The sequence below is a fragment of the Bufo gargarizans genome, chromosome 3 (genome assembly GCF_014858855.1).
Source record: "Bufo gargarizans isolate SCDJY-AF-19 chromosome 3, ASM1485885v1, whole genome shotgun sequence".
Taxonomy (NCBI): domain Eukaryota; kingdom Metazoa; phylum Chordata; class Amphibia; order Anura; family Bufonidae; genus Bufo; species Bufo gargarizans.
The window spans coordinates 241,528-268,411 of NC_058082.1; the positions used below are offsets into that span (position 1 = coordinate 241,528).

The 26,884-nt window shown below is 46.4% G+C and overlaps 1 protein-coding gene across 1 annotated transcript in view; it reads left to right on the top strand.

The window, feature by feature from the left end:
• LOC122932707 (tyrosinase-like) overlaps window positions 1-26,884 on the top strand; it is a 105,830-nt gene that overhangs the window by 46,071 nt on the left and 32,875 nt on the right. Inside the window, exon 3 of the mRNA XM_044287283.1 lies at window positions 20,265-20,475. Within this exon, the coding sequence (XP_044143218.1) occupies window positions 20,265-20,475 (211 nt within the window). The remainder of the gene's footprint in view (window positions 1-20,264; window positions 20,476-26,884) is intronic.

Consider the following 26,884-nt stretch of genomic DNA (forward strand, 5'->3'; position numbering starts at 1 on the left):
AAAAAAGTGTCACACATGTGGTATCGCCGTACTCAGGAGAAGTTGGGGAATGTGTTTTGGGGGGTCATTTTACATATACCCATGCTGGGTGAGAGAAATATCTTGGCAAAAGACAACTTTTCCAATTTTTTTATACAAAGTTGGTATTTGACCAAGATATTTTTCTCACCCAGCATGGGTATATGTAAAATGACACCCCAAAACACATTCCCCAACTTCTCCTGAGTACGGCGATACCAGATGTGTCACACTTTTTTGCAGCCTAGATGCGCAAAGGGGCCCAAATTCCTTTTAGGAGGGCATTTTTAGACATTTGGATCCCAGACTTCTTCTCACACTTTCGGGCCCCTAAAAAGCCAGGGCAGTATAAATACCCCACATGTGACCCCACTTTGGAAAGAAGACACCCCAAGGTATTCAATGAGGGGCATGGCGAGTTCCTAGATTTTTTATTTTTTTTGCATAAGTTAGCGGATATTGATTTTTTTTTGTTTTTTTCTCACAAAGTCTCACTTTCCGCTAACTTAGGACAAAAATTTCAATCTTTCATGGACTCAATATGCCCCTCACGGAATACCTTGGGGTGTCTTCTTTCCGAAATGGGGTCACATGTGGGGTATTTATACTGCCCTGGCATTTTAGGGGCCCTAAAGCGTGAGAAGAAGTCTGGAATATAAATGTCTAAAAATGTTTACGCATTTGGATTCCGTGAGGGGTATGGCGAGTCCATGTGAGATTTTATTTTTTGACACAAGTTAGTGGAATATGAGACTTTGTAAGAAAAAACAAAAACAAAAACAAACAAAAAATTTCCGCTAACTTGTGCCCAAAAAAATGTCTGAATGGAGCCTTACCAGGGGGGGGTGATCAATGACAGGGGGGGGGGGTGATCAATGACAGGGGGGTGATCAATGACAGGGGGGTGATCACCCATATAGACTCCCTGATCACCCCCCTGTCATTGATCACCCCCCTGTAAGGCTCCATTCAGACGTCCGTATAATTTTTACGGATCCATGGATCGGATCCGCAAAACACATGCGGACGTCTGAATGGAGCCTTACAGGGGGGTTATCAATGACAGGGGGTGATCAGGGTGATCAGGGTGATCACCCCCCTGTCACTGATCACCCCCCCTGTAAGGCTCCATTCAGACATCCGCATGATTTTTTACGGATCCATGGATAGGATCCACAAAACACATGCGGACGTCTGAATGGAGCCTTACAGGGGGTGATCAATGACAGGCGGGTGATCACCCATATAGACTCCCTGATCACCCCCCTGTCATTGATCACCCCCCTGTAAGGCTCCATTCAGACATCCGCATGATTTTTACGGATCCATGGATAGGATCCACAAAACACATGCGGACGTCTGAATGGAGCCTTACAGGGGGGTGATCAATGACAGGGGGTGATCAGGGAGTGTATATGGGTGATCACCCGCCTGTCATTGATCACCCCCCTGTAAGGCTCCATTCAGACGTCCGTATGCTTTTTGCGGATCCGATCCATGTATCCGTGGATCCGTAAAAATCATACGGACGTCTGAACGGAGCCTGACAGGGGGGTGATCAATGACAGGGCGGTGATCAATGACAGGGGGTGATCAGGGAGTTTATATGGGGTGATCATGGGTGATCAGGGGTTTATAAGTGACAGGGGGGGGGGGTGTAGTGTAGTGTGGTGTTTGGTGCGACTGTACTGACCTACCTGAGTCCTCTGGTGGTCGATCCTAACAAAAGGGACCACCAGAGGACCAGGTAGCAGGTATATTAGACGCTGTTATGAAAACAGCGTCTAATATACCTGTTAGGGGTTAAAAAATTTGGATCTCCAGCCTGCCAGCGATCGATCGCCGCTGGCAGGCTGGAGATCCACTCGCTTACCTTCCGTTCCTGTGAGCGCGCGCGCCTGTGTGCGCGCGTTCACAGGAAATCTCGCGTCTCGCGAGATGACGCGTATATGTGTCCAGGAGGAGTAAAGCAACCACCTCCCGGACGCATATCTGCGTACAGCGGTCGGGAGGTGGTTAATGTTAAAATTTTGAAACCCACGGAGTCGTTTGAATACCTGGGTATTAAAGTTAGTTCGAAGATACAGGAGTATCTAGAACTCAATATTGACCCTCTTTTAAAAAGGGTTAAGGAAAAAACAAGTACTTGGCAAAAATTGTTGATCCGACAAGTGGACCGAATTGCGATAATAAAGATGGTTCTGCTGCCGCAGATTTTGTATGTTATTTCCTCCTGCCCAGTCTGGATAGGGGACCATTTTTTCAACGCACTAGAAGCAGTGATAAATGACCTTATTTGGGGGAGAAAAAGGGTCAGGCTGAAACAAAAATACCTATGGCTAGATGAGGAAGATGGCGGCCTGTCCGTTCCATGTTTTCGGGGTTATTATTATGCATCCCAGCTCCAGTGGTTAATGATGGAGGATAACAGACTGCGTCGCTTTTTGGAAGGGGAACTGGGAGGTCTCCAATATAATATCATTAGCACTCTAGAAGCTGGAGTGATAAAAATAAAGGGTAGGCAGTGCCCAATTAGTAAGATGATACACTTAGTTTGGGTTAATGTTAAAAAACTACTAGGAATAAATCATTCACTAAAGTTTTCTCCCATTTGGGGAAATCTAAATTTAAAAGAATTTTGGAAGTTTGAAGATTTTGTATTTTGGGATAAAAGGGGTATTAGGTTTGTGCCCCAGTTGGTGGTGGAAGGAAAGTTGAAGACACCAGAGGAAATGGGTCTAAGTATAGATAAAGATTGCCTCACATGGTTTAGATATGCCAGATTAAAACATGCCTTTGATAAAACGGAGAATAGAGAATATTTTATTACGAAACACTCAGATTTTGCAGAATTCTGTTATCAGGGAATAGGGAGTAAAGTTTCAATCTCACAGATTTACAAAAAAATAAAGAAGGGGTTGGGGGGGGTGATTAGATTTAATAGTGAAAAGAAATGGGCACAAGAGGTGGAACCCTCAACTCTGGATTGGAGAAGTATTTATAAAAATATAAAAAGGAGTACTATCTCCAGTGGCTTCCGACTGACGCAGTTTTTTATCCTCCACCGGACCTATATTACCCCCAGGGTGCTGAGTAAGATGTACAAAACAGGGGAGGCAAAATGCTGGAAGTGTGGAGAGGAGAGGGCCGATTTTGTGCATTTGATTTGGTTGTGTCCGATTGTACAGGGGTACTGGACTCAAGTTTTCCAGGACCTCGGGAGAGAGATTGGGAAATCTGCACCTCTGGAGATCAGTATAGCAGTGCTGGGAGACACTAGAAGAATTGGGGCGGATAGAGAAAGTGAAAGGAAATGGGAAAAAGAGCTGATGCTGGCACGTGTTGTCCTGGCTAGAAGATGGGGAGCGGACAGTCCGCCAAGTGTGGTAGAATGGAAAAACCTATGTGAAAGGGTGCATAGATATGAGAAAGCCAGGCAGGTGAAACCGGTGGGTAAATAAGGAGTAAAAAGGGGAGAATATAAGTTTTTGAAAAGAGGGCATGGAAAGGAAAAAACCGTGAGGATACTCCCAAGACAACCAAGAGGGTGGAGGGGAGGGTGGAGGTGAGGGTGGGGGATAGGGGAGGGTGGGGGATGGGGATGGGAGGGGGGGGGAAAGCTCTTCCTTTTTCTGGGTCTTTGTAGTTATTGCGAAGCAAAAGTAATAAGGATGGGGAAAAATTGGTATGGTACACCTGTGTAATTTATGACGGTGTATATTGGTATTCTTGTAATGTCTATTCCCTATCTATGTCTTGTTTTAAAGAGAAGAAGAAAATGATAAATAAATATAAATAAAAAATAAAAAAAGTCGTGTAAAAGAGAGAAGAAGAGAAAGGGGGAGGAAGCTCAAACAAAGTGTTCGTGAATACGTATGTAGGGTGGTATATCTATAGTGTGGATCAGAGTCAGTCACTGACAATATAGACCCCAGGAATAAAACAAGGGGAAAGGAAAAACGAGCGCCAATCCCTGTTAGGACCCAAAGTCGTGGGGAAAAGGAAGGACAGGGGTGGGGAATAAGACGTAGGATTTACGGATAGTCCGTGGTACTATAAGTGAACACAGCCATATAAAGGAAGGACAGGGGTGGGGAAAAAGACGTAGGATTTACGGATAGTCCGTGGTACTATAAGTGAACACAGCCATATAAAGGAAGGACAGGGGTGGGGAATGAGACGTAGGATTTACGGATAGTCCGTGGTACTATAAGTGAACACAGCCATATAAAGGAAGGACAGGGGTGGGGAATGAGACGTAGGATTTACGGATAGTCCGTGGTACTGTAAGTGAACACAGCCATATAAAGGAAGGATAGGGGTGGGGAATGAGACGTAGGATTTACGGATAGTCCGTGGTACTATAAGTGAACACAGCCATATAAAGGAAGGACAGGGGTGGGGAAAAAGACGTAGGATTTACGGATAGTCCGTGGTACTATAAGTGAACACAGCCATATAAAGGAAGGACAGGGGTGGGGAATGAGACGTAGCATTTACGGATAGTCCGTGGTACTGTAAGTGAACACAGCCATATAAAGGAAGGATAGGGGTGGGGAAAAAGACGTAGGATTTACGGATAGTCCGTGGTACTGTAAGTGAACACAGCCATATAAAGGAAGGATATAGATGTATTGATAAATGGATAGTATCATTAATAATAAAAATAATGATACAAATTTATGATAGAAGTTAATGATAGTAATAAATAATAATAATAATATAAATGGTGAAATGCCCAACAGGGCAGCTTCACACAAGTGGCATAAACTTACACTAATAAAACTGGTATAAAATATATAAAAGAAATGCCCCTTCACTGGGGGGTAGTCATCAGGAGAAGCACATGACACCTGTGACTAAACCCCCCGGCCAGGATCGCAGGTAGAGTCGTGGTGATGGAAGGCCGCAGGAATCCAGGGCTTCGGATCAATCACCTTTAATACACATCTGTGGCTCAACGCGTTTCGGGGATAACAATTCCCCTTCCTCAGGAGCATTACATACATCCTGCCGCCCCCTTTATTATTAATGATACTATCCATCAATCAATACATCTATATCCTTCCTTTATATTTGCTGTGTTCACTTATAGTACCACGAACTATCCGTAAATCCTACGTCTTATTCCCCACCCCTGTCCTTCCTTTATATTTGCTGTGTTCACTTATAGTACCACGAACTATCCGTAAATCCTACGTCTTATTCCCCACCCCTGTCTTTCCTTTATATGGCTGTGTTCACTTATAGTACCACGGACTATCCGTAAATCCTACGTCTTATTCCCCACCCCTGTCCTTCCTTTATATGGCTGTGTTCACTTATAGTACCACGGACTATCCGTAAATCCTACGTCTCATTCCCCACCCCTGTCCTTCCTTTATATTTGCTGTGTTCACTTACAGTACCACGGACTATCCGTAAATCCTACGTCTCATTCCCCACCCCTGTCCTTCCTTTATATTTGCTGTGTTCACTTACAGTACCACGGACTATCCGTAAATCCTACGTCTTATTCCCCACCCCTGTCTTTCCTTTATATGGCTGTGTTCACTTATAGTACCACGGACTATCCGTAAATCCTACGTCTCATTCCCCACCCCTGTCCTTCCTTTATATGGCTGTGTTCACTTATAGTACCACGGACTATCCGTAAATCCTACGTCTTATTCCCCACCCCTGTCCTTCCTTTATATGGCTGTGTTCACTTATAGTACCACGGACTATCCGTAAATCCTACGTCTTTTTCCCCACCCCTGTCTTTCCTTTATATGGCTGTGTTCACTTACAGTACCACGGACTATCCGTAAATCCTACGTCTTTTTCCCCACCCCTGTCTTTCCTTTATATGGCTGTGTTCACTTATAGTACCACGGACTATCCGTAAATCCTACGTCTTATTCCCCACCCCTGTCCTTCCTTTATATGGCTGTGTTCACTTATAGTACCACGGACTATCCGTAAATCCTACGTCTCATTCCCCACCCCTGTCTTTCCTTTATATGGCTGTGTTCACTTATAGTACCACGGACTATCCGTAAATCCTACGTCTTATTCCCCACCCCTGTCTTTCCTTTATATGGCTGTGTTCACTTACAGTACCACGGACTATCCGTAAATCCTACGTCTCATTCCCCACCCCTGTCTTTCCTTTATATGGCTGTGTTCACTTATAGTACCACGGACTATCCGTAAATCCTACGTCTTATTCCCCACCCCTGTCTTTCCTTTTCCCCACGACTTTGGGTCCTAATGGGGATTGGCGCTCGTTTTTCCTTTTCCCTTCTTTTATTCCTGGGGTCTATATTGTCAGTGACTGACTCTGTTCCACACTATAGATATACCACCCTACATACGTATTCACGATAAGGGAAAATAACACAGTGAATAGACTTTCATCCTAGCAACCATGCTTGAAAATCGCACCGCATCCGCACTTGCTTGCGATTTTCACGCAGCCCCATATGCGTGAAAAACGCAGAATATAGAGCATGCTGCGATTTTCACGCAACGCACAAGTGATGCTTGAAAATCACCGCTCACTGCACAGCCCCATAGAAGTGAAGGGGTCCGGACTCAGTGCGGGTGCAATGCGTTAACCTCACGCATTGCACCCGCGCAGAAATCTCGCCCATGTGAAAGGGGCCAAAGGGTGAACAGGAGAAGGGTTCCAGCCCCTAAGGGGGCTAATAGTGAGTAAGAAAAAATAATAACACAAACACTAGGCTACTTTCACACTTGCGGCAGTGTGATCCGGCGGGCAGTTCCGTTGTCAGAACTGCCCACCGGATCCGCTGATCTGGATGTGACTGAAAGCATTTGTGAGACGCATCCGGATGCGGATACATCTCACAAATACATTGCAAGAACGGATCCGTCTCTTCGCTTGTCATGCGTCTTGTATATTTTTACACATTTTTACCGGTCTGCGCATGCCGGTATTTTGAAGGCCAGATCCGGCACTAATAGATTCCTATGGGGAAAAATGCCGGATCCGGCATTCAGGCAAGTCTTCCGATTTTTCGCCGGAGATAAAACCGTAGCGCGCTGAACTGAAGACGTCCTGCATCCTGAACGGATTACTCTCCATTCAGAATGCACGGGGATACGCCTGATCAGTTATTTTCCAGTATAGAGCCCCTGTGACGGAACTCGGTGCCGGAAAAGAAAACCGCTAGTGTGAAAGTAGCCTAAAATATCAAGTTTAAATCCCCCCTTTCCCAATTTTACATATGAAATATATAAACAATAAATAAATAAACATATTACACAGCGCTGCGTCCGAAAAGTCCAAACTATTCAATTATTTAAAAATATCTCCTATGCGGTGAGCGCCGTAACAGAAATAAATAAATAAAAACCATGCGATTCGCCATTTGTTAGTCACCTTGTCGCCCCAAAAAATAGGATAGGAATGTTCTATTATGGGCCGAATGTTTTATAAAATGCACGCAGCTTTTTTTAGTGTTTTTTTTTTTTTTTGCGTGGTATTGAGTATCGCAATACTTTTTTATGGTGACGAAAGCAAATCTAAATTTTGGTATCAAAACAATCCTACGCCAATCTGATCGGCGTAGCGTTGTCACGATACCAACATATTAATTAGGTTTCAATTTGGCTCCTAAATTTTTCAGTTTGGGAGCCAATGGCTACTAGGTATTTTTTTTTTGTCTGGAGCCCTGCTATTAGTGACAGTGACCCCTCCAGTACTGACCCCTGAGGTACCCCACTAGTGACAGTGACCCCTCCAGTACTGACCCCTGAGGTACCCCACTAGTGACAGTTACCCCTCCAGTACTGACCCCTGAGGTACCCCACTAGTGACAGTTACCCCTCCAGTACTGACCCCTGAGGTACCCCACTAGTGACAGTGACCCCTCCAGTACTGACCCATGTGGTACACCACTAGTGACAGTGACCCCTCCAGTACTGACCCCTGAGGTACCCCACTAGTGACAGTTACCCCTCCAGTACTGACCCCTGAGGTACCCCACTAGTGACAGTTACCCCTCCAGTACTGACCCCTGAGGTACACCACTAGTGACAGTGACCCCTCCAGTACTGACCCCCTGAGGTACCCCACTAGTGACAGTGACCCCTCCAGTACTGACCCCTGAGGTACCCCACTAGTGACAGTGACCCTCCAGTACTGACCCCCTGAGGTACCCCACTAGTGACAGTGACCCCTCCAGTACTGACCCCCTGAGGTACCCCACTAGTGACAGTGACCCCTCCAGTACTGACCCCTGAGGTACCCCACTAGTGACAGTGACCCCTCCAGTACTGACCCCTGAGGTACCCCACTAGTGACAGTGACCCCTCCAGTACTGACCCCTGTGGTACACCACTAGTGACAGTGACCCCTCCAGTACTGACCCCTGAGGTACCCCACTAGTGACAGTGACCCCTCCAGTACTGACCCCTGAGGTACCCCACTAGTGACAGTGACCCCTCCAGTACTGACCCCTGAGGTACCCCACTAGTGACAGTGACCCCTCCAGTACTGACCCCTGAGGTACCCCACTAGTGACAGTGACCCCTCCAGTACTGACCCCTGAGGTACCCTACTAGTGACAGTGACCCCTCCAGTACTGACTCCCTGAGGTACCCCACTAGTGACAGTGACCCCTCCAGTACTGACCCCTGAGGTACACCACTAGTGACAGTGACCCCTCCAGTACTGACCCCTGAGGTACCCCACTAGTGACAGTGACCCCTCCAGTACTGACCCCTGAGGTACCCCTACTAGTGACAGTGACCCCTCCAGTACTGACCCCTGAGGTACCCCACTAGTGACAGTGACCCCTCCAGTACTGACCCCTGTGGTACGCCACTAGTGACAGTGACCCCTCCAGTACTGACCCCTGTGGTACCCCACTAGTGACAGGTGACCCACTCCAGTAATGACCCCTGAGGTACCCCACTAGTGACAGTACCACTCCAGTACTGACCCCTGAGGTACCCCACTAGTGCAGTGAACCCCTCCAGTACTGACCCTGAGGTACCCCACTAGTGACAGTTAACCCTCCAGTACTGACCCCTGAGGTACTCCACTAGTGACAGTGACCCCTCCAGTACTGACCCCTGAGGTACCCACTAGTGACAGTGACCCTCCAGTACTGACCCCTGAGGTACCCCACTAGTGCAGTGACTACCTCCATAACTGACCCCTGATGTACCCCACTATTGACAGTGACCACTCCAGTACTGACCCCTGAGGTACCCCACTAGTGACAGTGGACCCTCCAGTACTGACCCCTGAGGTACCCCACTAGTGACAGTGGCCCCTCCAGTACTAACCCCTGAGGTACCCCACTAGTGACAGTGAACCCTCCAGTACTGACCCCTGGGTACCCCACTAGTGACATGACTCCTCCAGTACTGACCCCATGTGGTACCCCACTAGTGACAGTGTGACGATGACTCCTCCAGTACTGACCCCTGTGGTACCCCACTAGTGACAGTGACCCCTCCAGTACTGACCCCTGTGGTACCCCACTAGTGACGATGACTCCTCCAGTACTGACCCCCGAGGTACCCCACTAGTGACAGTTACCCAATCTGAGTGTGTACCGTTAATAACCACCCTCTGTTTTCTATCCCTCACCCAGTTACTTAGCCACATACAGACGTTTTCTCCCAGTCCGAGCATTCTCATTTTATATACTAACCTTTTATGTGGTTCAGTGTCAGATGCTTTGGAGAAGTCCAGATACACGACATCCATTGAGTCGCAGTGGTCAAGAACTTTCCTCCTCATAGAAACTGATTAAATTAGTCTGACATGACCGATCCCTCACAAAGCCATGCCGATATGGCGTTATTTGCTTATCTTCATTGAGATCCTCCAAGATAGCATCTCTTAGAAAACCTTCAAACAGTTTACCCACAACAGATATTACACTTACCGGCCTATAGTTTCCAGGTTCTGTTTTTGGACCCTTTTTGAATATTGACACCACATTTGCTATGCGCCATCCTGTGGGACATTCCCTGTCAGTATAGAGTCCGCAAATATCAGAAATAAGGGTCTGACTATGACATTACTTAATTCCCTTAGGATACGGGGGTGTATGCCATCTGGTCCTGGCGATTTGTCTATTTTAATCTTTTCAAGTTGCTGTTGTACTTCCTGGGTCCTTAAAATGACTTTTGTGGCCCTATTAGCCAGCGTTTCGTGTTCCTAACAGTCTGTCCTTGCTCCACACAGCAACCTCTCCCTACACTGGCAAAAGACTGAATGTAAAATGGCGGCCAGATCAGGTTTATTTATAAGGTAGGGAGTGTGTCCATGTGCTGAAACGTCTCCATTGGCCGTCCTGTACCACCTGATGGACGTGCCATGGGTCAGAGTTCTTCACAATGGAAAAGAACAAGCAAACCGCCGGGCGAACCGCACGGCCATCTCTAGTTACTAGACTCTAGACAACCTCAAAGCTCAGGCAAGGAGGTGGATCCAGCTAAATAGGGGGCTGATCAGCACCTGGGCAGGGAGAAAGGGATTAACTCTCGCAGGGCTGAAGTAAAATTCACTGAGCATTAGTCCCGATTCACACAGGGAGAGTACAGCAGCATCTGTGCCTGCCCGGAACAGGAAGACATCGGTGAGCATGGACTTCCGGTGTGACATTATGGCGCTCTCTGCCTGAGGAGGTGGTGATGGTGAGTTCACTATAAGAGTTCAGGATGGGCCTGGATGTATTTCTGTAGTGTAATAATATTACAGGCTATAGCTTCTAGAGAGGGGTCGTTGATCCAGGGAGTTATTCTGATGGAGTCGGGAAGGAATTTTTTTCCCCCTGACAGCTGACTCTTAAAAGGCCAGCTGGCCTCAGTAGGTGTCGCGGTACCCGCAGCGTGGTGTGGATTAAAACCAAGAACTTAACCTTCTTATGCGGTACCCGCACCACGGTGTGGATTAAACACCAGAACTTGACCTTCTTATGCGGTACCCGCACCGCGGTGTGGATTAAACACCAGAACTTGACCTTCTTATGCGGTACCCGCACCGCGGTGTGGATTAAACACCAGAACTTAACCTTCTTATGCGGTACCCGCACCACGGTGTGGATTAAACACCAGAACTTGACCTTCTTATGCGGTACCCGCACCGCGGTGTGGATTAAACACCAGAACTTGACCTTCTTATGCGGTACCCGCACCGCGGTGTGGATTAAACACCAGAACTTGACCTTCTTATGCGGTACCCGCACCACGGTGTGGATTAAACACCAGAACTTAACCTTCTTATGCGGTACCCGCAGCGCCGTGTGAATTAAAAACAAGAACTTGACCTTCTTACGCGGTACCCGAGCACGGTGTGGATTAAACACCAGAACTTAACCTTCTTATGCGGTACCCGCAGCGCCGTGTGAATTAAAAACAAGAACTTGACCTTCTTACGCGGTACCCGCAGCGTGGTGTGAACTGAACACCAGGACTTAAAACCTAAGGTGACTTTTTGTTTTTGTTAACCTGCCCTGTGTGAATAAACACTGAACTTGTGGTTAAGAAGTGTTTGGTGCCTCCGTTCTGCGTCCGCTCAGCCGGCCTACCAGAGCGAAGCCCCACACAGTGGTATTATGTTGTTTGTAGGCAGAGTTGTACTTTGTAAAGGCACTTTCCTATACTGTAAAAAATATATATTTGTGAGGTGGAATAGAAAAAATGCTCCATTCCAACTCCATATTTCTGGTTGTTTTTTGCCAGCATTCACCACCCCGAAAGCTGTCGTCTGTATGATAAAAGCCGTACCAAAACTATAGAGATTTTGTGGCACTTTATAGGCGTCTTGTGTTCTCACCTGGTTCTGGCGCTGGGTTAGGATGTGCCGCGCTGCACCAGGGAGTCCCGTCTTCGCTATTTGCTGATTCTGGGCCAATAGAAGCCTGGGTGTAAGGAGCTCCTAACATCCGATTGGAGGAATGGGCAGTGTGTGAGTGCCGAGCGCTCGGCATGTCGGGGGCAGCAGGGGTCATGGTGGCCCATGCTGAGGTGCGACGTTTCTCTGCTTCCATGCCTTCCTTCCTCAATGTCTGCCATTGGGGACAGTTTTGGGGGGATTATTTATGTTAAAACAAAAGGTTTATTGGTTACAGGTCATTTGATCTGTGTTGTCCTTCATGACAACACCTCCCAGGGCCCCACTGCTCATGTTTCAGATGTAGAAAATGCCTGGAAAGGTTGTCTCAGCCCATCATTGGCTGCAGTGGTGAGTTCCCTGTCTGTCAAGGGATCAGTGGGGGCAGTGTAGAGCGGCAGCCATGGGGTATTGATGGGGGTGTTCCTTCTTTCATGTTTTAAGCCACTATCAGAATGTTGCCACCAAGTTTTAAGGTGCTGGAAAACCCCTTTAAGGTTTGAGTCTTCATTTGGAGCAACATCTTGAAGATAACCATTGATCATGTGCTGGTGTCCTTTGGCTTTCTTTGTGATTTCTATTGACAAAGGGCATGCACCATAGACAGGGCGGCGATGTAGACCTCAGAGGCATCTATGGAATCTCTTCATCTCTAACAATCCTTCCATGAAGCTATATTTAGGGTTAGAGTTCCCATCATAGCAGTTTCAAACCTTTATCTGTAGTCAGGAGAATGCAGAAGTGATAGACTGTCACCTCAGAGGTGACAATTGGAGATAAGCGAATCGAATCAGACCAAGTGGAATTCGATCCAAATTTCAGGAAAAATTTGATTTGCGACGCATGCAAATTTCCTCACACTTAGTGGTAACGAATCACATCTTTTCCTAAAATGGTGGCTACACGTGTGAGGACATGGGGCAAGGAACTCTGGGAAGGCGGGCTGACCGATAATGCCATGCATGCAGCCAATCAGCAGCCAGCCAGCCCTGTGATGTCACAGCCCTATAAGTACGGCGGCCATCTTAGAGTCAGACGTTTTCCAGTGTTCAGAGTCCAGGGACAGACGTGTGAAAGCGCTAAGGACAGCAATAGGAAAAACGATTGTGGAAAAAAACCTGAAAAAGGATTCATAAGTGCAGGGAAAGGACAGGGAGGAATCATTTCACAGCATCTTAGTGCAGGGAGACGCCAGAAGGCGCTAGGGACAGTGATAGGAAAGCGATTTACAAGTGCAGGAAACGATTATTCAGGGATCCAAATGGCCATTATACAGCTCCTTGTTATTGGGCTGCACGTGTCATGTTGGAAAGCCTAAGGCCTCTTTCACACGGGCGTCATTTTTTTTGCCCGGATAAGAGCCGGGTGCGTTGCGGGAAAATGCGCGATTTTTTCTGCGCAAGTGCAAAACATTGTCATGCGTTGCACTCGCGTGAGAAAAATCGCGCATGTTTGGTACCCAAACCCGAACTTCTTCATAGAAGTTCGGGCTTGGGATTGATGTTCTGAAGATTGTATTATTTTCCCTTATAACATGGTTATAAGCGAAAATAATAGCATTCTGAATACAGAATGCATAGTAAACCAGCGCTAGAGGGGTTAAAAAAAATAAAAAATAATTTAACTCACCTTAGTCCACTTGCTCGCGAAGCCGGCATCTCCTTCTGTCTCCGCTGCTGATGAACAGGACCTGGGGTGAGCTGCTCCATTAAATACAAGTTAAGGACCTTCGATGACGTCACTCCGGTCATCACATGGTACGTCACATGATCTTTTACCATGGTGATTCACCATGGTAAAAGATCATGTGATGACCGGAGTGACGTCATCGAAGGTCCTTAAGCTCTATTTAATGGAGCAGCTCACCCCAGGTCCTGTTCATCAGCTGCGGAGACACAAGGAGATGCCGGGCTTCGCGAGCAAGTGGACTAAGGTGAGTTAAATTATTTTTTTTATTTTTTTTTAACCCCTCTAGCGCTGGTTTACTATGCATTCTGTATTCAGAATGCTATTATTTTCCCTTATAACCATGTTATAAGGGAAAATAATAATGATCGGGTCTCCATCCCGATCGTCTCCTAGCAACCATGCGTGCAAATCGCACGGCATCCGTACTTGCTTGCGGATGCCATCCGATTTTCACACACCCCATTCATTTCTATGGGGCCTGCGTCACGTTGAAATCGGACAATATAGAGCATGCTGCGATTTCAACTGAACGCACAAGTGATTCGTTAAAAACATCGCTCATGTGCACAGCCCCATAGAAATGAATGGGTCAGGATTTAGTGCGGGTGCCATACGTTCGCCGCACGGATCGCACCCGCACGGAAAACTCGCCCGTGTGAAAGGGGCCTTAGAGGCGTCTATCTGTGGAAAAAGAAAACAATATTCTCAGTCCACGTCTGCAGTTTTATGTGTTGAAAGCGTACAAAGAAAAAAATATACGCACTTCACTGGTGCAGTTATTTGTGGCAAAAGCGTTTAGTGGCCTATTTCAGTACAGAAAGAAAAATATATTCTCAGTTCACGGAGGAGGCGGTTATATGTGTTGAAAGCATGGCTGGTGGTCAGCAGGGTGGCAGCAGTGGGAGGTCGGGAGCCAAATGTGCCCAGGGTAGAACACCTGCTTTGCAGCAGCCTACCTACCTGGGAAGTAGCAGGGGTTCACGGAAGCAGTGGCGGTAGCAGTCAGTGCGGACTGTTGGGGAGAAATCACCTACTTGGCAGATTGGCAGTTTTTTGTTAATCCGCCAGAGGAGGTTAACATGGCCATATGTAGAATCTGTGGGCAGAAGGTGAATCGTAGCCAGAATGCCAATGTTGGCACCACAGACCTGCGTCAACATATGCAGCGTCGCCATATGTGGTCTCCTGATGCTGCTGCTGTTACTGCCATCTGCACACTATGTCACCTTGCCACTATGTGGTATCCTGATGCTGCCATCTCCACACTATGTCACCTTGCCACTATGTGGTATCCTGATGCTGCCATCTCCACACTATGTCACCTTGCCACTCTGTGGTGTCCTGATGCTGCTGCCATCTCCACACTATGTAACCTTGCCACTCTGTGGTATCCTGATGCTGCCATCTCCACACTATGTCACCTTGCCACTATGTGGTATCCTGATGCTGCTGCCATCTCCACACTATGTCACCTTGCCACTATGTGGTCTCCTGATGCTGCTGCCATCTCCACACTATGTCACCTTGCCACTCTGTGGTGTCCTGATGCTGCTGCCATCTCCACACTATGTAACCTTGCCACTCTGTGGTATCCTGATGCTGCCATCTCCACACTATGTCACCTTGCCACTCTGTGGTTTCCTGATGCTGCTGCCATCTCCACACTATGTCACCTTGCCACTCTGTGGTATCCTGATGCTGCTGCCATCTCCACACTATGTCACCTTGCCACTCTGTGGTATCCTGATGCTGCTGCCATCTCCACACTATGTCACCTTGCCACTCTGTGGTATCCTGATGCTGCTGCCATCTCCACACTATGTAACCTTGCCACTCTGTGGTATCCTGATGCTGCCATCTCCACACTATGTCACCTTGCCACTATGTGGTATCCTGATGCTGCTGCCATCTCCACACTATGTCACCTTGCCACTATGTGGTCTCCTGATGCTGCTGCCATCTCCACACTATGTCACCTTGCCACTCTGTGGTGTCCTGATGCTGCTGCCATCTCCACACTATGTAACCTTGCCACTCTGTGGTATCCTGATGCTGCTGCCATCTCCACACTATGTCACCTTGCCACTTTGTAGTATCCTGATGCTGCTGCCATCTCCACACTATGTCACCTTGCCACTCTGTGGTATCCTGATGCTGCCATCTCCACACTATGTCACCTTGCCACTCTGTGGTATCCTGATGCTGCCATCTCCACACTATGTCACCTTGCCACTATGTGGTGTCCTGATGCTGCCATCTCCACACTATGTCACCTTGCCACTCTGTGGTATCCTGATGCTGCCATCTCCACACTATGTCACCTTGCCACTATGTGGTATCCTGATGCTGCTGCCATCTCCACACTATGTCACCTTGCCACTCTGTGGTATCCTGATGCTGCTGCCATCTCCACACTATGTCACCTTGCCACTTTGTAGTATCCTGATGCTGCTGCCATCTCCACACTATGTCACCTTGCCACTCTGTGGTATCCTGATGCTGCCATCTCCACACTATGTCACCTTGCCACTCTGTGGTATCCTGATGCTGCCATCTCCACACTATGTCACCTTGCCACTATGTGGTATCCTGATGCTGCCATCTCCACACTATGTCACCTTGCCACTATGTGGTATCCTGATGCTGCCATCTCCACACTATGTCACCTTGCCACTATGTGGTATCCTGATGCTGCTGCCATCTCCACACTATGTCACCTTGCCACTCTGTGGTATCCTGATATTGCTTCTGCCATATCCATACCATGTCACCTTGCCACTCTGTGGTATCCTGATGCTGCTGCTGTTACTGCCATCTCCACACTATGTCACCTTGCCACTATGTGGTATCCTGATGCTGCTGCTGTTACTGCCATTTCCACACTATGTCACCTTGCCACTCTGTGGTATCCTCCCGATTCTGGTGCTGTCGCCACCTCCACACTGTCATTGTGTCACTCAGCAACCTCCTTATACTGCTGCCAACTCCTTACTTGGTCATTGTACCACTTGGTGGCCTCCTCATACTGCTGCCAACTCTAGACTCAGTCATTGTGCCACTCCGTGGCCTCCTCATGCTGCTGCCATCTCCAGAACCTGTCATTGGGCCATTCTATGGTCTCCTCATGCTGCTTCCACCTCACCACTATGTCATAGGGCCACTCTGTGGACTTCTCCTACTGTTCCCACCCTCCCCACTTTATGACTGGGCCAGTATTTTGCCTTTCGGCCTGGCTGACATCATCATTTATTTGACCCTTCTTCTGATCTGTCAGAGGGAAGGTAAAATGAGACGCACAACGGATCCTGTCTGTGTCGCAGCTGTCAGGTCCCAGCAGAATTACCTTGTGATTTGCTAGACAAAAGCAGCAGTGGGTACTAAACACAGGAGACATGCAAATATTCCATTCACGTGTCATCTCTGTTTTGGATCCACTCCTGTTTTTTTGGCATTAGCAATACTGATGGATTACTGACCAAATACTGACCGAGTGACGGCGGAGGCTCCACAGACAGGATCCGTTTTTTGGGGGTTATTGTTCTGACGGATCAGAGGAAGGGCAAAATAATCAGTGCCGTCCCCACAAACTTACTGTTGACCCCCTCTCCACTCTGTCGGGGGCTCTACTTGTATAAGGGGTTAATAGAACAGGTTCTGTAGACATCTATGTGGAATCAGCTGACGACGGTGTAAAAGGAGTGCGCTTCTTCTTGGCGCTAACATCGACCTGTAAGGCTGAATTCACACTGGAGTTACTTGGTCAGTTTTGGCCCCGTGACTGCCCAAATAAGTGAGGTGTGCAGTGATTCTAAGAGCGTCGCCTGTCATCTGCATGTCATACGGACTCACAGTATTATCTCACTACCACAGCAGACTCCCTATGTGTGTTACTGCAAGGCACAGTGTTCTACACCGCTATACAGGCACAGTTCTCTACACCGCTATACAGGCACAGTGTTCTACACCGCTATACAGGCACAGTGCTCTACACCGCTATACAGGCACAGTGTTCTACACCGCTATACAGGCACAGTGTTCTACACCACTATACAGGCACAGTGTTCTACACCCCTATACAGGCACAGTGTTCTACACCGCTATACAGGCACAGTGTTCTACACCACTATACAGGCACAGTGTTCTACACCGCTATACAGGCACAGTGCTCTACACCGCTATACAGGCACAGTGTTCTACACCCCTATACAGGCACAGTGCTCTACACCACTATACAGGCACAGTGTTCTACACCCCTATACAGGCACAGTGCTCTACACCGCTATACAGGCACAGTGTTCTACACCGCTATACAGACACAGTGTTCTACACCGCTATACAGGCACAGTGTTTCTACACCGCTATACAGACACAGTGTTCTACACCGCTATGCAGGCACAGTGTTCTACACCGCTATACAGGCACAGTGCTCTACACCGCTATACAGGCACAGTGCTCTACACCACTATACAGGCACAGTGCTCTACACCGCTATACAGGCACAGTGCTCTACACCGCTATACAGGCACAGTGTTCTACACCGCTATACAGGCACAGTGTTCTACACCGCTATACAGGCACAGTGTACTACACCGCTATACAGGCACAGTGTTCTACACTGCTATACAGGCACAGTGTTCTACACCGCTATACAGGCACAGTGCTCTACACCGCTATACAGGCACAGTGTTCTACACCACTATACAGGCACAGTGTTCTACACCGCTATACAGGCACAGTGCTCTACACCGCTATACAGGCACAGTGTTCTACACCGCTATACAGGCACAGTGTTCTACACCGCTATACAGGCACGGTGTTCTACACCTCTATACAGGCACAGTGCTCTACACCGCTATACAGGCACAGTGCTCTACACCGCTATACAGGCACAGTGTTCTACACCACTATACAGGCACAGTGCTCTACACCGCTATACAGGCACAGTGTTCTACACCCCTATACAGGCACAGTGTTCTACACCTCTATACAGGCACAGTGCTCTACACCGCTATACAGGCACAGTGTTCTACACCGCTATACAGGCACAGTGCTCTACACCGCTATACAGGCACAGTGTTCTACAATCGCTATACAGGCACAGTGCTCTACACCACTATACAGGCACAGTGTTCTACACCGCTATACAGGCACAGTGCTCTACACCGCTATACAGACACAGTGTTCTACACCACTATACAGGCACAGTGTTCTACACCACTATACAGGCACAGTGCTCTACACCGCTATACAGGCACAGTGTTCTACACCCCTATACAGGCACAGTGTTCTACACCCCTATACAGGCACAGTGTTCTACACCGCTATACAGGCACAGGCTCTACACCGCTATACAGGCACAGTGTTCTACACCGCTATACAGGCACAGTGTTCTACACCGCTATACAGGCACAGTGCTCTACACCGCTATACAGGCACAGTGTTCTACACCGCTATACAGGCACAGTGCTCTACACAGCGCTATACAGGCACAGTGCTCTACACCGCTATACAGGCACAGTGCTCTACACCGCTATACAGGCACAGTGTTCTACACCGCTATACAGGCACAGTGTTCTACACCGCTATACAGGCACAGTGCTCTACACCTCTATTCAGGCACAGTGCTCTACACCGCTATACAGGCACAGTGTTCTACACCGCTATACAGGCACAGTGTTCTACACCACTATAAAGGCTCTCTGCAGCCAGGAAATAGCCTATTTTTAAACTTGATTTGCAGCGAATAAATTCGGATCAAACCAAATTTTTCCATAAAAATTTAGCGAACCGGCGAATCAAATTTTTGAAAATTTCCCTCATCTCTAGTGACAATACCAATTTCAAGCTAGGACCATAAAGTCTGTCATCCTGGCTCTTGAACAAATCAAAGGAAATAATCTTAAAGGTGCATATACACATACTAAGGAGCAGCAGGACGCGTTCCATCCCAACATTCGGCTGCTCGCTCAGTGCCAGTGAAGCGGTGTATTTACATGCAGCGATCACCTCCACGGTATAAGAATGAGGGGTCAGTATTGTGACTGATCGTCCTCATCCAGCTGCATAGTTCTGCTGCCCAGAAACAATAATTTACATGCCTGCAAAAATGACAGTTTTGCCTGATGACCAAACTTTTCGCTCATTCATCGGTTACACGGGCAGATTCTCAGGAACGAGGCTTCACAGGATAGTCCCCGATTAAATGCACTGTGTAAATTTACTTTTAGCCTAAGCTCTAAACTGTCCGAGAGTTATTCATAAGCATAAAAACAAAAACATGCCTCCAGTGAAAATCCTGAGGACTCTGTCCCTTCATAGTTCAGATGCTTCAGTCCTTTCCTTTCTTCCAGTTCACTAACAGAAAGATGATCATTGTCTGTGCATTCCGTGTACTGCGGAGCAGGATCCTGCTCACCGGTCAATGCCTTTATAAGCTTCCTAACTTACATTATAGTACCTTCCTCCCTTGTTAATAGACACATATAGACAGGTTGACTCAGTGCAGAGGCTGCTGTGATTACAGGACTTGAATATCTAGGACGGTCCCTCGAGAGACACTCAGGCAGCTTCTATGCATTTCCTATTATTTACTCAAGGTTGCAAAAGTCAAACACACTGACAAACAAACAAAGAAATCTAAAAACAATGAGGCTGTAGAAATAGTAGAGATTAAATAATATTTTCTTCTCTTTTTTAGATGATTTGTGCAAGTTATAGATATGGCTCAACATATTGCCTAATGTCCGACTGCATTTGTGAACGACCAAAGATTACCCGACGACCCGGAGCAGCAGTATCCTCTAGCATACCAACCATAGAGGATATAGACTACTGCCTGAACCTTCCAAATTTTGACACCGAACCTTACACTACCAGTTCAAGAAGAAGTGCTCGAAACTGCATTGAAGGTAAAAAAGAAATCTCACCAGTCATGTCCGGTCCAAATGTAAATGAAAAAGACATGGCATTATACAATTAATGAGCATTACTTTAGACAATTAGAGGGTCATTTTGTCTACTAGTGTTGAGCGCGAATATTCGAATAGCTAATTTTTTTCTCGAATATCGGGACTTCGAGATTTCGAGAATATTTAAAATATAGTTCTATAAATTCGCGAAATCGAATATTTTTATTTATTTTTTGTTATATTTTTTTTCTTTCCCACTTCCCTAAAGTTGTTCTTACCTGTCCTTTGGATTGCTGGCTTCCTGGCTGCTCCAGTCAGGACCCGTTGCCGCTTCTGCCGACTTCCGTGCTCATGGAGCGTCCCCATCACCATGGGAACGTCTCCATATACTAGAATGTACTGTGATTTCAACTTGGACCTGGTTTACTATGGTTGGCTTGGTAGAATTAGCGAATATGACGAATGTATTCGTCATATTCCACAAAACGAAGATAATGAAGTATTCTGCATCTTCGTTTTAGCTCCATATTCATCAACTTCGCGAATTCTAGCAATCATATAGGAAAGTTGACTATAGAGACAGCTAAGTTTAATTCGCTATGCGATTATATTACTTTGCTTTTTTTTTAAAATAAATAGAATAATTATAATACCTGATAATTATTATAATTATTCTATTTATAAAAAAAAAAGCTAAGTAATATAATCGCATAGCGAATTAAACGTAGCTGTCTCTATAGTAAACTTTCCTATATGATTGCTAGAATTAGCAAAGTTGATGAATATGGAGCTAAAAACTAAGATGGAGAATACTTCATTATCTTCGTTTTGTGGAATATGACGAATATATTCGTCATCTTCGCTAATTCTAGATATCAAACCATTGAAACCAATAGGAAAGTACTAGCCTTAAGTTAAAAATCGCAATACGCGTTTATTTAAATCGCATATTAATCGCGATAAATGAAATAATTACGAATATTCGATTTCAACGAATATAATACGAATATTCAATCGAATATTCGCGAAATATCGCAAAATCGAATATTGCACCTCCCGCTCATCACTATTGTCTACATGTAAGCCAAATTCTACGCCTAAAACAGAGGCAGAAAATGATGAATGAGACAGGCCAGCTAACCCTTCCTCTTCGCCGCCCGTACCATTACAGCTCATTGGCCACGTTACTGCTCCCGCCTGCGAGGTCCTTGTCCTAAATGTGAAAATTAAGCATTTGCCATAGTCCTGTGTCATCAGCAAAAAGTTACGCTTTACTCTCAAGCCCATCCACAAGAGCATTCATAAAGAGAACTGGGTCGAACACATATCCTTGTAGCCTCCACGGCCCAATTACAGATCCTTGTGGTCACCACTGCTCCCAGTACAGATTCAGTGGTTTCCATGGCTTCTGGTACAGATCCTTTTGGTCTCATCTGCTCCCAATGCAGTTCCTTGTGCTCTCCACCTCTCCCAGTACAGATCCTTGTGGTCTCCACTTCTCCCGTACAGATCCTTTTGGTCTCATCTGCTCCCAGTACAGATCCTTGTGGTCTCCATTGCTCCCAATGTAGTTCCTTGGCCTCTCCACCTCTCCCAGTAGAGATCCTTGTGGTCTCCACTACTCCCAATGCAGTTCCTTGGTCTCTCCACCTCTCCTAGTACAGATCATAGTGGTCTTCACTGTACCCAGTACAGATCCCTGTGGTCTCCACTGCTCCCAGTGCAGATTCTTGTGGTCTCCACTGCTCTCAGTGGAGATCCTTGTAGTATCCACCTCTCCCATTACTGATCCTTGTGGTCTCCACTGCTCCTAGTGCAGGTCCTTGTGATCTTTACTGCTCCTGGTACAGATCCTTGTGGTCTCCACTACTCCCAATGCAGTTCCTTGGGCTCTCCACTTCTCCTAGTACAGATCATAGTGGTCTCCACTGCGCCCAGTACAGATCCTTGTGGTCTCCACTGCTCCCAGTGCAGATTCCTGTGGTCTCCACTGCTCCTGCGACAGATCCTTGTGATCTTCAATGCTCATGGGACAGATCCTTGTGTTCTCCACTACTCCCAATGCAGTTCCTTGTGCTCTCCACCTCTCTCAGTACAGATCCTTGTGGTCTCCACTGCTCCCAATGTAGTTCCTTGGACTCTCCTCCTCTCCCAGTAGAGATCCTTGTAGTATCCACCTCTCCCATTACTGATCCTTGTGGTCTCCACTGCTCCCAGTGTAGATCCTTGTGATCTTTACTACTTCTGGGACAGATCATTGTGGTCTCCACTACTCCCAATGCAGTTCCTTGGGCTCTCCACCTCTCCTAGTACGGATCATAGTGATCTCCACTGTGCCCAGTACAGATCCCTGTGGTCTCCACTGCTCCCAGTGCAGATTCTTGTGGCCTCCACTGCTCTCAGTGGAGATCCTTGTAGTATCCACCTCTTCCTTTACTGATCCTTGTGGTCTCCACTGCTCCCAGTGCAGATCCTTGTGATCTTCACTGCTCCTGGGACAGATCCTTGTGTTCTCCACTACTCCCAACACTACTCCTAATGCAGTTCCTTGTGCTCTCCACCTCTCCCAGTACAGATTTTTGTGGTCTCCACTGCTCCCAATGTAGTTCCTTGGACTCTCCTCCTCTCCCAGTATAGATCCTTGTGGTCTCCACTACTCCCAATGCAGTTCCTTGGTCTCTCCACCTCTCCTAGTACAGATCATAGTGGTCTCCACTGTGCCCAGTACAGATCCCTGTGGTCTTGACTGCTCCCAGTGCAGATTCTTGTGGTCTTCACTGCTCTCAGTGGAGATCCTTGTAGTATCCACCCCTCCCATTACTGATCCTTGTTGCCTCCACTGCTCCCAGTGCAGATCCTTGTGATCTTCACTGCTCCTGGTACAGATCCTTGTGGTCTCCACCTCTCACAATACAGATAATTTCCGGCTGTACTGCTCCCAGTGCAGATCCTTGAGCAAGTTGAAAAAAGGAAGCATGCGCTCACCAACTCAACCGCAATACATTAACTCATAGACATCGACAGCATCCAAAAACCGCGGACCAGCGGCAATGCGTCCCAAAACTTCCAAAAATGTATAGCTTTAGAAAACTATAAGTCTTTATTGATTCATCATGTTAAATACAGGGATGTTTCAAAAACCTATTTGTTTCAGGCTACACAAGATCCCTTGTTCACAGTATGTAGGTTTTTGAACTATCGCTGTATTTTTTAACATGAGGAATTAATAAAGACTTATAGTATTTTAAAGCTCCAAATTTTTGGGGACGTTTTTTGGTAGATCCTTGTGTTCTCCATTCTGAGTATATACCATCTACAATAACTCTTTTGGGGTCATTTATCAAATTGGTGTAAAGTAGAACTGGCTTAGTCCCCTATAGCAACCAGTGAGATTCCACCTTTCCTTTTGGATAGCTCCTTTGGATTATGAAAGGATCAATCTGATTGGTTGCTATGGGCAACTAAGACATTTCTTCTTTAAACCAGTTTGATAAATGACCACATTTGTGTTTTCTATCCTGCAAACAGTCCTTCACCCATGTGCATACATTGTCCCCATTCCCCTGCATTTGTAACTTCTGCACAAGGCTCTTGTGTGGTAATCTATCAATGCTTCAGCAAGATTCAGATATACCCCATCTGCCTCATGACCAGCATCCAGATTTGCACTTGCCTCATCATAGAAACCCTGGTTAGACCTGCTGGTTATCAGTTATTTATTTATTTGTCAGCTCATCTCTTAGAATATCTTCAAATATTTTAGTATCACAGATGTCAGACTTACTGGACCATAGTTACTCTGTTCCATCTTGTTACTTTTCAGTCCTGAGGCTCTGATCCTGTAACAAGTGAGTCTAAGAAGAGTAGATAAAATGGTCTATCAATTACTGAGCTCAATTCCCTCAGTACCCATGAGTGAATGTAATCTAGACCAAGAGCTTTATCAATATTTCATGTGTTCAGACACAGCTGTTCTTCTTCTTGTGTTAAGCGATATCTGATGGAGGACCTTGATGAGGTTAATATCTCTGCCTTCCTTGGTCCTCTACAGTTACATTCCTTTGATCATCTTTTAGAGGGCGAAGATTACTACATTTTTTTATTTTGGCATTTATATTTTTGAAAGTTTTGGGGATTTTAATGTTGTTATTAGAGATGAACAAATTAATTCTAAACCAATCATAATTGTTTAGAATTTCCTAAAAATGTATCTTCCAAATGAAGCCAAAGTTTTTCATGTTTGTATCATACGAATAACTTAAAATGGCATCTGTCATTTTACACATCACAGTACAGTAGTGAGCCCAGCAGGGAAGGTCAAGATGGAGAATCCCATACCCACAGGTGGGGCCCCAGCCTGCGGGATCACCTATGATGCCCTGCAGTCCGCCTTAGCTAAAAAGGAGGGACAATATAGAGATATGTCACAGGCACTATGATCCCAAACAAGGAAATGCACTATAAGAAGCGCCTATGTTTTACAGGAGGAAAATAAGAAAAAAATATTTTTCCTCAGACCTCAATTCAAGCCCACAGTCTTCATCAGACCCCCAAACTTGACCCTCAATATTCATTAAACCTCAGATCAGACTCCCAAATCAGACCCCCATTCCTCATGAGACCCCCAGATCGCAACCCCACTCCTCATCACACCCCCATTCCTCATTAGATCTCAGATCAAACCCCCATCAGACCTCGGGTCAGAGCTCAGGTCAGACCCCCATCAGACTTCAGATCAGACCTCTATCAGACCTCAGATAAGACCCCCATTCCTCATCAGACCTCAGATCCGACTCACATGAGACCTTAGATTCTTATCAGACCCCCATTGCTCATGAGACCTTAGATCAAAACACCACTGCTCATTAGACCCCCATTCCTGATCAGGTTAGATCTCCATCAAATTTCAGATCAGACCCCTATCACTCCTCAGATAAGACCCCCATTAATCATTAGACCCCCATTAGACCTCAGATCACACTGCCATCATACCTCCATTGCTCATCAGACCTCAGATCAGACCCCCAATCCTCATCAGACCCTAGATCAAACCCCCATCAGGCCTTAGATCAGATCCCCATTAGACCTCAGTTAAGACCCCCATTCCTCATCATACCGCAGATCACAACACCACACATCAGGACTACATTTCTCATCAGACCTCCGATCAGACCTCCATTCCTCATCAAACCTCAGATCACAATCAAACTCCTCATCAGACCCCCATTTCCCATCATACCTCAGATCAGACCCCCCTTCCTCATCAGACCCCATCAGACTTCAGATCAGACTCCCATGAAATCTCAGGTAATATCCCCATTAAACCTAAAAATACAACCCCATTACTGATCAGACCTCAGATCATTCCACTATTCCTCATCAGATTTTAGGTAAGACCCCCATCAGGCTTTAGAGCACATCCCCATCAAACCTAACATCAGACCCCTATCAGACCTCAGATAAGACCCCATTCCTCATTAGACCCCCATTAGACCTCAGATCACACCACCATCATATCTCCATTGCTCATCAGACCTCAGATCAGACCCCCAATCCTCATCAGACCCTAGATTAAACCCTCATCAGGCCTTAGATCAGATCCATATTAGACCCTAGTTAAGACCTCTATTCCTCATCATACTGCAGATCAGACTCCCATCAGACCACAGATAAGACCCCCATTCCTTATAAGACCCCCCATTCCTCATCAGACCTCAGATCAAACCCCCATCAGACTACAATACCATCAGACCTCAGATCAGATCCCCATCAAACCTCAGATCAGATCCCCACCAAACCTCAGATCAGACCTCAGATCAGATCCCCATCAAACCTCAGATCAGATCCCCACCAAACCTCAGATCAGACCTCAGATCAGATCCCCATCAAATCTCAGATCAGAAGTCAACCGGAGGACCTGATGTTATATACAGAGTACAGACAATGAATGAAAGACCTGTTGTTATATTGTATACAGAGGATGGACAGTGACCGGAGGACCTGATGTTATACAGGGAGTGCAGAATTATTAGGCAAGTTGTATTTTTGAGGATTAATTTTATTATTGAACAACAACCATGTTCTCAATAAACCCAAAAAACTCATTAATATCAAAGCTGAATATTTTTGGAAGTAGTTTTTAGTTTGTTTTTAGTTTTAGCTATTTTAGGAGGATATCTGTGTGTGCAGGTGACTATTACTGTACATAATTATTAGGCAACTTAACAAAAAACAAATATATACCCATTTCAATTATTTATTTTTACCAGTGAAACCAATATAACATCTCAACATTCACAAATATACATTTCTGACATTCAAAAACAAAAACAAATCAGTGACCAATATAGCCACCTTTCTTTGCAAGGACACTCAAAAGCCGCCATCCATGGATTCTGTCAGTGTTTTG